This window comes from Notothenia rossii (genome assembly GCF_949606895.1).
Source record: "Notothenia rossii genome assembly, chromosome: 3".
In the NCBI taxonomy this organism is placed as follows: domain Eukaryota; kingdom Metazoa; phylum Chordata; class Actinopteri; order Perciformes; family Nototheniidae; genus Notothenia; species Notothenia rossii.
In genome coordinates, this window is record NC_136901.1 from 11532273 (window position 1) to 11545752 (window position 13480).

The following is a 13480-nucleotide window of genomic DNA, read 5'->3' on the forward strand; positions in this document are numbered from 1 at the left end:
GGGCAGCAGGTCGTAGACACGGCGCAATACTTTGCCTCGACTTAACCACCGGATTTCGGTGTAGTACAGCACATCCTGGTGAGCAGACCCCAGCTCGGAGAGAAAGGCCTGGAACTGCCTGTGTTTCAGCCCATTTTTCCGGATGTAGTTGACACAGTGCACAACCACCTTCATCACAGACGCCCACTTCAAAACTTTGCAGCACAGCGCTTGCTGGTGAATCAGGCAGTGGACTTGAATCGGTGGGGCGAGACCTCGTTCCTCGAACTCGCCGTTCAAGCGCCCTACTAGACCCCTTGTAGATCCGACCATGCTAGGCGCACCATCTGTAGTGACACTGGCAAAATTAGCCCATTGCAGACCAAGTTCGCCCATTGTTTTGCACACTTCGACAAAAAGGTCTTCTCCAGTTGTTGTGCCTTTTAGGCTTCTCAGTGATGCCAGCTCCTCTGACACTTCAAAACGTGTGTTGACTCCACGAATAAAAATCAACAGTTGTGCCGTGTCCTGTACGTCATTACTTTCATCCATGGCTAAAGCAAAACACTTGAATTCTGCGGCTCTCTCTCTCAGTTGGTCAAACACGTTTCCCCCCATCTCCTCAATTCGTCTCGTCATCGTTTGTGCTGAGAGACTCACCCCACGGAAGGCATCTGTCTTCTCGGGACACATCTCCTCGGCCACAGCCAGCATCATGGCCTTCCTGAATTCTCCGTCTGTGAACGGCTTGCCGTGGGTAGCCAGTAGGTTAGCTACTTTTTAGCTAGCTCGGACAGCAGCCAGGTTGACCCGGGATTGACGAAGGAAGGCATCCTGTTGAACAGCTAGTCCGCCTTTCAGACGCCGAACCTTATCATCTCTCGCTAGCCCGCTCAAGCTAGCATACTCTCTGTGCCGGGTTTCGTGATGGCGGCGAAGGTTGAATTCTTTAAACACGGCCACATTTTCTTTACATATAATACAAATGGCACGGTCCTTCCATGGAACAAATAAATAATCCTTGGTCCATTGTTCTTTAAAAACCTGACACTCTCTGTCAATTTTCCTCACTTTACTGCACGCCATTACACTGCTGTTCAACTGTAGCATAATATTTTCTGCGCATGACTTCGATCAGCTTGTAAGGTGGCGGAAATTCGGTCATAAACATACGTCATATAAATAATACAGACACACATATTAAATTATATAAAATATAAATGGTTAATAAAAAAATATTTTAGTGTTAAAAAAACAACGTGCAAATGTAACAGATGTCAACCAGAACGTTACATAACGTTGCTTTTAAAGCGTGATAGAGGCGCTGGCGATCTGATTGACAGTTCCACTGTTTGGCTCATGGCCACTACCAGAGCCGCTCTGGCCACTACATACTGACGGCCTCGAGTTCTAATCTTAGGTGACGGAATGAACAGCGATTACCGCCCTCGTTTGGAGAGTCATGTTATTATTTCACAAAACAAGTTGGACAACTAAAATAAAATATTAAAAAAAATATTTTATAATTTTTTTTTTTTTTTTTTCTTCTTTGGGCCAGTTCAAATGGTGAGGTGCAGAGAGGTGGAGGGCCGGTCAAAGGGGCGTGGCGGGCCGTATGCGGCCCGCGGGCCGTAGTCTGGGGAACCCTGTTATAGCCTCTATGGTTTTAGCCAGCGCCGTATAGATAGAAGAGTTACGACAGCGGAAGTCCAAAAACGGTTATCGTCACGTGGTTCATGTAGACGAGAATCGTTCCCCGGAAGTTCATGGCGGGCAATGTGAATGCATTGATAACAGGAGATAGAACTTCGACTTTTGGTAATTATTAGTGAATAAAGGTTTTGATTTGCAATATTTATACAACAAATCGATATGTGTATGTATTTACATCAATATGTTTTAAAAAATAAAATAGAATTTGCTAATATTAAGTGATAATATTAGGATTAGTGTGAACAACTAGTTTACATGTTAGGCTAACAGTGCCTTGGTTAAAGAGCCTGTTGCTGTTTATTTATAGCTTTGAATTCTTTCAAACCAATATTATCTTCTTAAACTTGTATAGTAGTCAGGAGCATCACTTTCTAATGTTTATTGATATATTTAGAGGGAGGGGATCTAAAGGAATGCTTCAAAATTCAGATTAGATTCATTTCTACCATTTTCTTAAATTCATGGTAGTTTCAGTAATCCCATGGTAATTGAGGACATAAGTTATCTAAATGACTAATGTCATCTTTATGGCTTTCAGAAAGGACAGGAGACCGACAGGTGACTATCAAAGGACTAGCAGCAGCAGCAGCAGCATGATGATGATGATGATGATGTTAAATGTGTTGTTTTAGGAACATCCATTGCAAATACATGGAATTCAGTAAACATTGAATAGCATATCATGCAGTTTGTCTGTGCCTTTTCCTCCGTGTTGTCCTGGTTTGCTGTGCTGCCTCCTAGTCGCCACCATGGTTTGCTGTGCTGCCTGGGGATGCTCAAATCGGTCTGAGAAAGGAGTACGAATGTACGGCTTCCCCACTGACACAGAGCGGAGGAAAAAATGGCTGGCACAAGTCAGCAGGAGCAATTTCATGACCAACAGCAAACAAATATGTGAGGTTAGGTTATTGTATACAAACACTGCATTTGTACTTTTTCACAAAACGAAAACCACACCATTGGGAAAGCTTAATGTTTTGTTTAATACAAAAAAACAGGGAAAGGCTTGAAAAACACTGAGAGTTGAGACTCAGGGTGCAGGGTGAGGGTCTCAGTGCAGGTATTCAGGCTCCATCGAATCCCCCTCTGGTTCTTGTGCTGAAAGAGGGAGTAACAGACAGGAGAAAGGGTTATACACACCTATATAGCACACCTATTGGATGGGAAATTGCCTTGGGGAGATAAGGTGTGGTCTTTGTTCCCAACTGAAGTTATGGAACTTTATTATTTGTGAGTTTAACAAAGTATGACAAATGGCATCAGTAACATATGTGATATGAATTTCTATAAAGTTGTCTCACATTCTTGGTCATATTTTATATACAGTATATAATGAGTATAACATGTCCAGTAAGTATAAAGTGTTTCCTAATACTGTGTATTCAACCACTATGGTATAGTGTATGGTACTATGGTATGGTATCCTAGCTTAATCTGTTATCTGTAAACGTTCCCTAAATCTACTAATTTAGGGATAATCCACTGACATCCTTTAATACACATGTTAATTTGAATCAGATGTACTGATAATATCCGCAATATAAATCTTTAAGCTTCTTCTTACCTTTAAAAGTCCGTCACGAACGGTCTATTATGCTGCAACTCTACAGCTCTGCTAGCCTTGGCGCTAACTTCCGGGGAACGATTGAGAGGCTCCACGATCCGCCATTGCTGTAAAAAAGTGGTCCATTGGAGTGAACGGAGATGACATAACTCTCAGTCTATACGGCGCTGGTTGTAGCCTAGCAGAGTGGACAAGTTGCTGTTAGCTGACAGTGAGGCATGTACATGTCCATCAAAGTGACCACGCCCTAATTTATGCAACAACTTTAAGACCTAATATAAATAAAAGGGTCGTGTTAGAAAACAATTCACTCACAGATTTATAATCATGAAGGTGGAATCTAACTATATCGATAATAATATTTATTGCATCCATGGGTAGAAACATGTTTTTTTCTGCTGTAAAGTTGGGCATTTTAACATGGGGGTCTATGGAAATTGCTCCTTTCTGCAGTCAGTCCCTAGCGGCCCATGTATGAACTGCAGTGTGTTGCACTTCCGTATTGGCGTCCCGGCTGTTCCCCAGAGTTTGCCGCTTGATGCAAACGTATTATTTCCTGGAAAGTACAAGTCAAATTCAGGACATTCCAATGCATTTGAATTGCACTAAAAGGTGTTTTTGTAAGAACGAGCAACTGGTTTTAGCATGCTAACATGTAGTCTAGCTAGCAGCAAACTAGTGTTGTAAGGCTCTGCTAACCTTTATGTTTTTAATTTCATTTTTGTTAACCTTTAGTACAATATGAAGTGCTTACGTGAAGCAAGAGTTAATGGACATTCATTATTCTTTTTTAATATTTATTTAATGCTAAATGAACTCATTACATAAATTGGTAAAGCCATGCTAGTGATAAGTTAAAGTGGGTAAGCCACTTGCTAATGCTAATTGTAAACCTTTATAAAGGTAGGCTACAGGGGAATTAATAATAGTATTAATATGTAGTTCTGTTATGGTTAGAATTAAATTAGACCTGTAACATTGCTTTCAGTTAGCAAGCTAAAACTGTTTTGTTTTTGCCCACAATCAGCCTTCTTCTTATCTTGTCCACAAGGCAGTCAGTTACAGGGCTTGGTTAGATGTGGTTCAGCCACATCTGAACACATTGCTGTCCCTTCTCATTAAACTCTGCCAAGTCCGATGTTGTGCAGGGTTGCTCCAGCAGGGGGCATATCAGGAGATGTTGCACGGTTTGTGGTTCAATGCCGCAGTCACACACAACGTCCCCGTCATTTAGGTATCCCCATTTGGCGAGAGTGGCTTTTGCACGTCCAACACTAGATCTTATTCTGTTTAGGCATTTCCACACTGCGTAGTTGGTGTCTGCTCCAGGGGGCAGTGCCTCGCTCGCCCTTAGGTCCATTGTTGTTGCTGATGGGAGGTTGTCAAGTCTTTCTTCCCACCGAGTGACTCTTTCACTGCTTGTGCTCGGTGTTCCGAGGGGTGGGACGCTCTTCAGGAAACTTTTCCTATTTAAGGCGGCTTTTGGCTGGCACATGGCCAAAGAGAGGATGTCTTTGGTCAGTAGACTGTTCAGCCACAACATGCAGACTTTTGTGGTTGTGTGCCTTGAGAGTGGAGCGGCTGAGACTAGCAGACAGACAGACAGACAGGTGAAGTGAAGAGAACATTGTCAGTATTGCCGAGTAGGCTATTGTCAGTACTGCTCAGCTGGCTTGGTACTGAACCTGATGCTGACAGAGTTGATTTTTGTGTTTTTTTAGCTGAGCTAGACCAGAGCATAATCTGAAGATGCAGACCACATGTTCCCTGCAGCGACAGACCATAGCGAAGACCTCCGGCATGCTGAGTTTGTGGTAATAAGAATAAGTTATATTCTTACTAGTCTTTTGCTAACAAGTTATGGCCCATTCTGTATATTTTGAAAGTTATAGATGCGGTTATGTACTTCTTTAGATGCTCCAAGCTCCGCCCCCTTTCTTGTTGTGAGCACAATAACTTCACTTTTAGATTATCTAATATTCTGGAACATTTTTGGCTTATAACAAGACATTTGTAACTACTCTAGCATGCACAATATTATTTCAATAATTCTTATTTTGTCTTATGTCACTGCACTGGCAGATTAACAAAGTTAAAGAATATGTGAAAAAGTTCCTGGTTTTTGGGCCACTTCAGTAATCCCGCTGACAGACAAACGGTCAAATCTTTGCGATTTTCTACGTAAAAATAACTCAATAATGGGATTTTTTTCGATGGCACAATAGGACAAGTATTTGTAAATGAATTGAAACTGAACCTCTCCAAACCCTGATAAATACAAAGCTGCATGTTAGTCGAACACTGGCTCATGTGAACAGCTCTCCTCTGAGCCCCTGTTTCTGGACCCCGGCCACATCCTGCTGTTCTGGCCGTCGTCGGATCGTAAACGCCTCGTTTTCCCCTCGCAGGGCACATAGCTGAATTAAAATCTATTATGAATTGTGACAGGGCCATTAAGAAGACGGATGGTCAGAGCCCTCCGTGGGTTTGGCTCACTCTTTGTCCACCTCAGGGCCCTCCTTCACGACAAAAGCTTGGCCCCTGGCAGCCCCCGCTGGGCATGTGGCTCTGACCTGAGGCCATGTTTTTTTTCCCCCGCGAGTGTGATGTGCATTTATACATGTGTAGTGAAGATAGATTAATGGCAGACACATTCAAGCTTGAGCTAATTGAGTTTGGGGGCAGTGGGAAGTGTAAGGACGGTGACCAGGTTAGGACTCCAACCGTCACAAGTTACCACACACACACACACACACACACACACACACACACACACACACACACACACACACACACACACACACACACACACACACACACACACACACACACACACACACACACACTCTTGGGATCATGTTAGAGGACAAGAGGTGAGGAACAAAGGGAGGTTGGAGGCATGATGGATGACATTGAGGAGCATCAGGAAGCAGCTCACAGCTCAGTGGGAGGAATTTATAGATTGAACAGAACAGTAAGCACTCGTCTGTGTCATCTCCCGGAGTGTGTGTGTGTGCGTGTTTTCGCTCGCTGTGGACAGTTTCCCGCTGAGAGGTCTAGTCGCCATGGATATGTACAAATGTTTGGTCTCATTATTCAGCCGTGTTTGGAATACTTTTTGTCTTATGACATATGAAATGTACTACTCCAGTTGCTCTATTTGAAGCTGCTTGTTATTCCTCCCGGACTCAGGTGTGTTTTCGAGGAAACATGTTGTTGTTCAAGGTTTCCTCATTGATTTCTGCTGAAGCCATGTTGACAACATTTTTATTATTATTTTGTGCAGTATCTTTCACCCTGGAGAGACTTAGGATCCTTGAAAATGCGAAAGGAGATATCTTTGAATTCCCTGTGTCGAATACAATGAGACCATGAGGATTATATCCCAAATCATACATGGATTTGACACCAGTCCCATCATACAAATATCGACCAATTTTGTCCACCCCTGACTCAATAAATATATTTACTGACACTCCACAAAGGAATAGTGTCAGGATAAATCCCCCTGAAGCGCTCCTGCATAATAAAGAGAAAAAAGAAGGAGCTTTTCTCATTCTCTCACGCACTAGGGTTTCAAGGAGCTCATGCGTGGCGGTCATCTATCACCCCTATTGACCAATTACTGTGCCAAGCCGGACAGTTTCTAATGAGCTGCGAAAAACACAATGGAATTAGAGTCGATATCAAGGAAATAAATTATTAATAGCTGTCTGAGATTTTTATTTGCAGTTGCACGTGGCAGGGGTTTAAAAGAGTGGGGGGAAGTGAGGCTCTTGCTTTTTTAATTATCTGATTTTGATGAACTCTAGTGTGTTCTGTTGCCTCTGCTGGACTGGGTGGATTATCCTCTGTGCTTAACACTGTATATTTGATGGAGAGCTTTTCTCAGCTTTTCTTTGTTTTGGCTTGTGTTTGTCCCTAAAGTACTCATTCTGCAGAATGGCCTTCGGATACAAATATTTTATTATTTATCCAATTCTCGAATGTAGAATCTTAATGCAAGATATAGTTACAATGTCTATACGAGGGTTTCAACTAATATGCTTTTCTATTATGGAATAATCTGCTGATTATTTTCTTATTTGGGAAGTGAACATAGCTTTTCAAGTTGTACAAAGCCCAATAAATCCCTTTTCTTTCAAAGCAAGTTGTTTACAGATGATATACCAACATGCACACTGTTTGCAAAAAGTAGAATATGTCCTCGTTATGTTTTGGATTAGATGTCAGTTTGAGAGAAACTCCCTCTGGAGGGAACACAGGGATTTGAGCCTTTACAGAACCCTTTACATGCACACTATATAACACTACAGAAAAGGGGCAACCTCGAAAAGCATAATAGGGCCCCTTCAAAGGGTACTCGTGTTGCCTTAAATAAGTCATACATTAAATTAATTATGTAAAACACATCAAAACTACAATTCTTTACGTGTATTGACAACCCTAGGTTACATGAATCCAAGTACATTCAAACATCAACCAGTCTATTAGCCTCATTTGACTCCTGTTATCTTGCCAATTTCTCTCTGCAGCTTGTTTTTATTTCACTGAACCTGTGCAATAACAAGTATGAATCAGCAAAAAAAAATGCAGCAACAACCATAACATTTAGATAAAAGAATGGCAAACCATCTCCCCAAATGAACCTTATCGCATTGCTCATGCACACCGCAGGGATCGCTGCTAACGACCGCAACTATTCTTGCTTCAATTGTTCCTCCGGGTTCAATTTGTACATTTCATTTGTTCTTTTTCTCTATCTTGAAGCACTTATCATCTTTAGAGCATCGCGTTTTGCTGCTTAGTGGACTCTCCGTGGAATACACAGTCAATCACTGGCATGCTTTCCTGTTATCGGGGATGTTTGAGGTGGTTTTCTCTAAGCTCTTGTATCTCCTTAAATTCACTTCATAAAAGTGGATTACAGAATGCTTTCTCTGCTTTATTAATGCTTGAATAGGGATCTCTCCTGTAATAACATCAGCAGAAATGTGTGTTTATTATGGTGAAACTCAGAAGGGCCAGTAAAAAGGAAACGTGAGCTCCAATCTGGTGTCCAATGTCGCAAATCATCGTCAGAACAATATTTTGTTTCCAAGTGGTCTGCAGACAGTCTGGTATAAATAACCCGTCCGTGAGTTATCTCCATTTAAGGTGGCTGGATGAAAACTGTGGAAAAAGTAAGAGACAGATTATCATCCAAAGCGGTGTGACCTCTGGCGGAGTGCCTCTCTCACTATCTAACTGCCTTTAACTTTATTTGGCTGTCGACTTGAAAGAGTCTTGCTGGGCTGGCTGCGACTGTGAACACACACACACACACACACACACACACACACACACACACACACACACACACACACACACACACACACACACACACACACACACACACACACACACACACACACACACACACACACACACACACACACACACACACACACACACACACACACACACACACACACATACACACCCTTACACAGAGAAATCCTCCCATATGGCATCATTTAAAACTCCTGGCAACTAATGCGTGTGTTTATCAGCACAACAAAGGACTGCAATGGAAAAAAGAAATAAGGTTCCCGTTCAATTTAGCAAACATGCTAACAATTCATTCCATGGTTATTATTGCAGCGATACAGGTCACTATACAGTAGGTCGTGTTTGGACTGGGCACTGGTTTATATTTAGCCCACATTGTGAACACTTGTCCCTGTCCAAAGCCTTGATAGCGAACCAACCGTCGCTCCCATTTGATACGTGTATCGTGTTAGGTGCTTCAAGCTTATCCTCTGATAAGGAATTACTGCTCCTGTTATGAATTATTAAATGGATTAGTCTTATAAAAAAGCCTACAAATAGTGTAGCTGACTTTTATAGCAACACATGAGAGGACAATCCTTGATCCCTGCCACTGAAAATACTTCGGATGGGGGCATCATATTCATATTGGCAGGGAAATAATCACCTGAAGTTTTCATTTTTACATTTAAAGGGCTACCCCTTAAAACGTTGACAGGCAGAGGATCCTAAGATCTTAAATTGCCATTAAAGCATATTAGCTATGTGTTTTACGTCATTTTGGAATAGAAAAGTGTAATTTACGTTCGGTTTGAAGCAGGATTATTAACACATTTAAAAAACCTGTTTTTATTTAGAGTTTATTTTACCCCTGCTTTACACGCAGGTCGAGATCTTATTAGCACGGTATGTGAAACAGCAGAGTAAAGACCTCGGCCTTGTTCTATGTATAGTGCGAGGGTGCATAACACCTTCCCTTTTTGGACTTAGTATTCCCTGCAATTCCTGTTATTCATGCTGCCTGCCAATGAGTCCACACTTCTGGGACGCGGCTCTGACCTGCAGAACAACAAACTGTGTGTGTGTGTGTGCGAGTGTGTGGGTGTGTGTGAGATTCTTGGGTGGTGAGGAGTTGAAGACAGTCATGGAGGAGGTAATGTTGACGGTGATGGTAATGACTGTGAGCAGGAATAGCTCCGTTCTTCGGGGCAGACGGATGAGTTATTGCACAAACTCCGAGGCACGTGTAGCGCTCCCAAACAATACGATCAAATTCTAACACACACGCACACGCTTGCTTGTTCCCTCTATAATGGTGACCCGCTTTAGAGGTCAGTGGTGTTTGCACTCAGCTCTCCGGGCCCAAGCATAATAACGATGAAGAATGGCCTTTGCGGCATATGGCCTCTTCCCTTGGTGTGTGTGAGGGCAGTCCAGTATGTGTTCTATTTAACCGTCATCGTTTCCCTCCCCTCCCACTCCTCCCTTTTCCCGTTCTCCATCTGCGTCCAAGCTCGATACTCGCTGAGGGAAAATGGGAAACAATCAACGGCAGATTGCCACGCTGCCTCTGCCCACCGCACACAAGTGGAAGGGGAAGTGGCGCGCTCTCCCAGGGCGCTCGCTGGCGGTTAGCGAACAGCCGCTCGCTGATGGATGCGAGGCAGAAATGATACACGCTGATAGCACCGTGTCTGTTTCAGTCCCCTGAAAGATAGATTGAGATTGCATCACGAGTCGGAGGGCGGCGCCTTTTTGCATCTGGCAGCAACATGTATTCACGGAACCACTCACGGTTGACTGTAACGTAGTTTAAAGTACTCCTGGAAATAGCCCGGGAAGACAAGCAGTCACAATAATGCATGACTGCTGCCAACTTACTTGTAGCAGTGGTGCAATGTGCAAAGCAGACATACTGTTGTTTCTCTATTTGCAACGTAATGAAGTGAGAAAATAACTCTGGCAAACTGGCTCTCCAGGTTAAGAGTGGTCCAGCATCAAATCTGTTAGCAGCAATGATGAGCATCAACATTGTTTGGAGGGCCAGGAGTTGCCACGTCAGCACCCACCTAATGGAGAGGTGCAGCACAAATTGACAGACTGACGGGGCAAAGGTTGACAAAGTCAGCGTACAGGTGTGTGTGAGCCGCATGGAGCGAGGTGGGTTTTTCCTGCTGATTGGCAATTTAATGTCCAGTTTTGTCGAGCTCTGCTGTTCCACACCAGGTAGTTTTTTTCTGGAGTCTCCGAGCTAACGACTCTCACCGTCTGCCTGTTTCCCCATATTGCGTCGGATAAATCTGCCTGCCTGACAGGGCCGTTGTAATGAGGTGATATGTGTATTGGCTGTATTCACAGGTAAAGGCATGGCAGATTGTGTTTGCCACTATGTGAGCTTTCACGAGGGTATAAAACATGATCACATGTGACAGATTACAAACCTTTTCATTATCTCGCCTTCTGAGGGATTCAGCCTGCTTCTTACCTTCTTAATTATACATCAATGAACCCCGAGTGAGTCCCCCTTCCTCTCTAACCGCTGACAGGTAGCACCTGTCCTGCCCACTATGGCCAGATGGACAATGCCCCAGTGCACCTGCCCCTCTTGGTGGCACTAAACCTGCTTCGAGCCAAGCCTCAGTGCTGGCACCTGAACATGCACACACACAGTTGGAGCCCTTGGATACCCCCTCTCTCAACTTGGCATGACTTAGTCTGGCATATAGAGTATAGCATTTGCAATCATAAACAGTAAATCAAGAGAAATGGCAATGGCTTGGCTTGTTCAACCAGAGGAGGAGATTATATTAGCCGGAAACTATTTTTGATTGGTTTTCATTTTTGTTCCCTGAACATAACATTTAGAAATCAATGGAAGTCGGTAAAAATTAATAATTTTGCCTTCACAGTTTAAACCACAACCATTTCAGAAGATGTCTGAAATATAGCTTCCCAAAAAAACAATTCAATCGCCTCTTATATATATGGTAAATATGACTTGGAAAATATGCTTATTTGCTCTAAAGCGAAGAGTTAGGGTGAAGTTAATTTCCTCTGTCATTTGTGTAATGAAAGGTGGCTGTAACAATGCTTTTCAGGCAGTATGTAGCCTGGTAGTCGAAATCCAGGGCAAACAAACCCCATGCACTCATCACTGCTCTATATGTTAACAGCTGAATGCCTCTCTGCCCTACATTGTGACAGCTGGACAGTAAAAGACAGTTAAGTAAGTCACTCAAACTGTGGAACAGTAAAAGTGTGTGTTGCGAGGGGGGTAGGATACTCAGAAATGGTCCCCGCACAGACAGGTGGCGAGCAAAAACAGCAGCGGTAAAACAGAAATAAGAACTTTGTAAGAGTCGTTCCAATATCCCGGCGAGAGCAGGGGGCCCCTGGAGTAAAGGCAGTAACACCTGTGTTTACTGCGGCTTCAAATGGAGCCCAGGATAAAGAGAGAGAACAATATTAACGGAGAGGCAAACCTGGCACCGAACGGGCAGAAAGCTGGTCACACAAACTCCCTCGTTCCAGTGGGAGTGCGTTTGATTCGCCTCTCCCATCACCCCTCTTTAGACCAAGCCTTTGATAAGCCTCCCCTGTTCCCCCATGTGGATCTGGCAGGGTCTATATGTGATGTGATGTGATGTGAGCTGCCTATCTATGGCCAAACTGCACCGCCGGGCCCTGACGCACATTGGAAAAGAAGGCTATAGGGAAATTCATCTCGCAGCTCCATGTCAGTGAATTGAAGTTTTTCCCTCAAAATGGGCATTCACTGAGATGAAAATAATGCTTAATATCTTAATTAACTTTCACTGTTTTGCACCTGCTGTGCCCTCACTTGTGACTCACAGGACACTCAAAAATAGCCTCGACTTAATCAAGAAAATACATCAGCCAGGCCCTTCTGTGAAAATATCGCAAATAAAAATAATGTTTTCAGTCCAAGTGAGTCACATCCCCCCTTCCACCCCTCCTCCTGTCCTCCCCTCAGTCTCAGACAGAGGTCATCAAGGTGTTGTGCTTTCCAAAGCAGAAGAAGTGGGAAGCCTTGCACCTGCTCTCACATATTCTCAGTACCCTTCCCAATTTTTATTTATTTGCTTTATTTATTATTCGGTATTATGTGAATGCCCCCGCATGGCAACATCCTTTCATACAAGGCCAAGGTTATTGCGATCGCTACATGTGTATCGCTGTATGAGTCGTGTTATTAAAGCGTGGTCACTTGATCAGTTTGTCCCAGACCTGATCTGAATTTGCATTGTTGTTTATTTCCAATATTACATTTTCCTATTACTGTCTCTTAGGGATACAAATCTACACTCTTTGATGCGTATTTCCCTTTCTGATCCCACTCTAAGAAAGAGAAACGGTAGCAAAGAAGCCGGGAATGAAAGGAAAGAGCACTTGTTATGTCATGTGTGCGGAGGAAGGAGACAGCTTCCCCTGATCGCCGTCCTCCTCGCACCGGTGACAAGGAGGCGAAAAGTGCCTCCATATTGGGGCGGATGGCTGCACCGATTGCCTTTTTGTCCTGTGACAGATACACTCTACATGTGTCACAGCCGCGGACCCGTCACCTTGCGACGGCAGAGCAGAGAAGGTGAGATACGGAGAAGGAACAGCGGAGAGGAAAGCAACAAGGGCGCTACCCCCGACAACGCTGTCAGCGTGTTTATCACCGCGCATTAAAATAGACATCGGACGCCCTTCTTGTTGTCTCTTCCCGCAAAGCTCCATTGTTTCTGGAGGAGGGAGATGTCTAAGACCTGCCTTGCTAAGTGCTTACAGAGCACCACTCACTGCCACTGCAAAGTGCCACAGCTGCAGCAGGAACCGGGCTCTAACATAGTGATTTATGTGGCTGCAGCGGGCCCTTACGTCTTAGAAAGATATATTATTATATTTCCC

The 13480-nt window shown here is 43.6% G+C and overlaps 1 protein-coding gene across 6 annotated transcripts in view; it reads left to right on the forward strand.

Moving 5' to 3' along the window:
- Positions 1-13480, forward strand: part of LOC307032375 (receptor tyrosine-protein kinase erbB-4) — a 237893-nt gene that overhangs the window by 40417 nt on the left and 183996 nt on the right. For 3 of the 6 annotated variants that reach the window (XM_079670288.1, XM_079670289.1, XM_079670291.1), the window contains exon 1: positions 12523-13172. The exons of 2 other annotated variants lie outside the window; for them this stretch is intronic. In XM_079670288.1, coding sequence (XP_079526414.1) covers positions 12899-13172 — 274 coding nt within the window. In that variant the 5' untranslated portion in view covers positions 12523-12898. Of the gene's footprint in view, positions 1-12521; positions 13173-13480 lie in introns of those variants that run through there. One more of the 6 variants, XM_079670290.1, reaches the window with a different exon arrangement.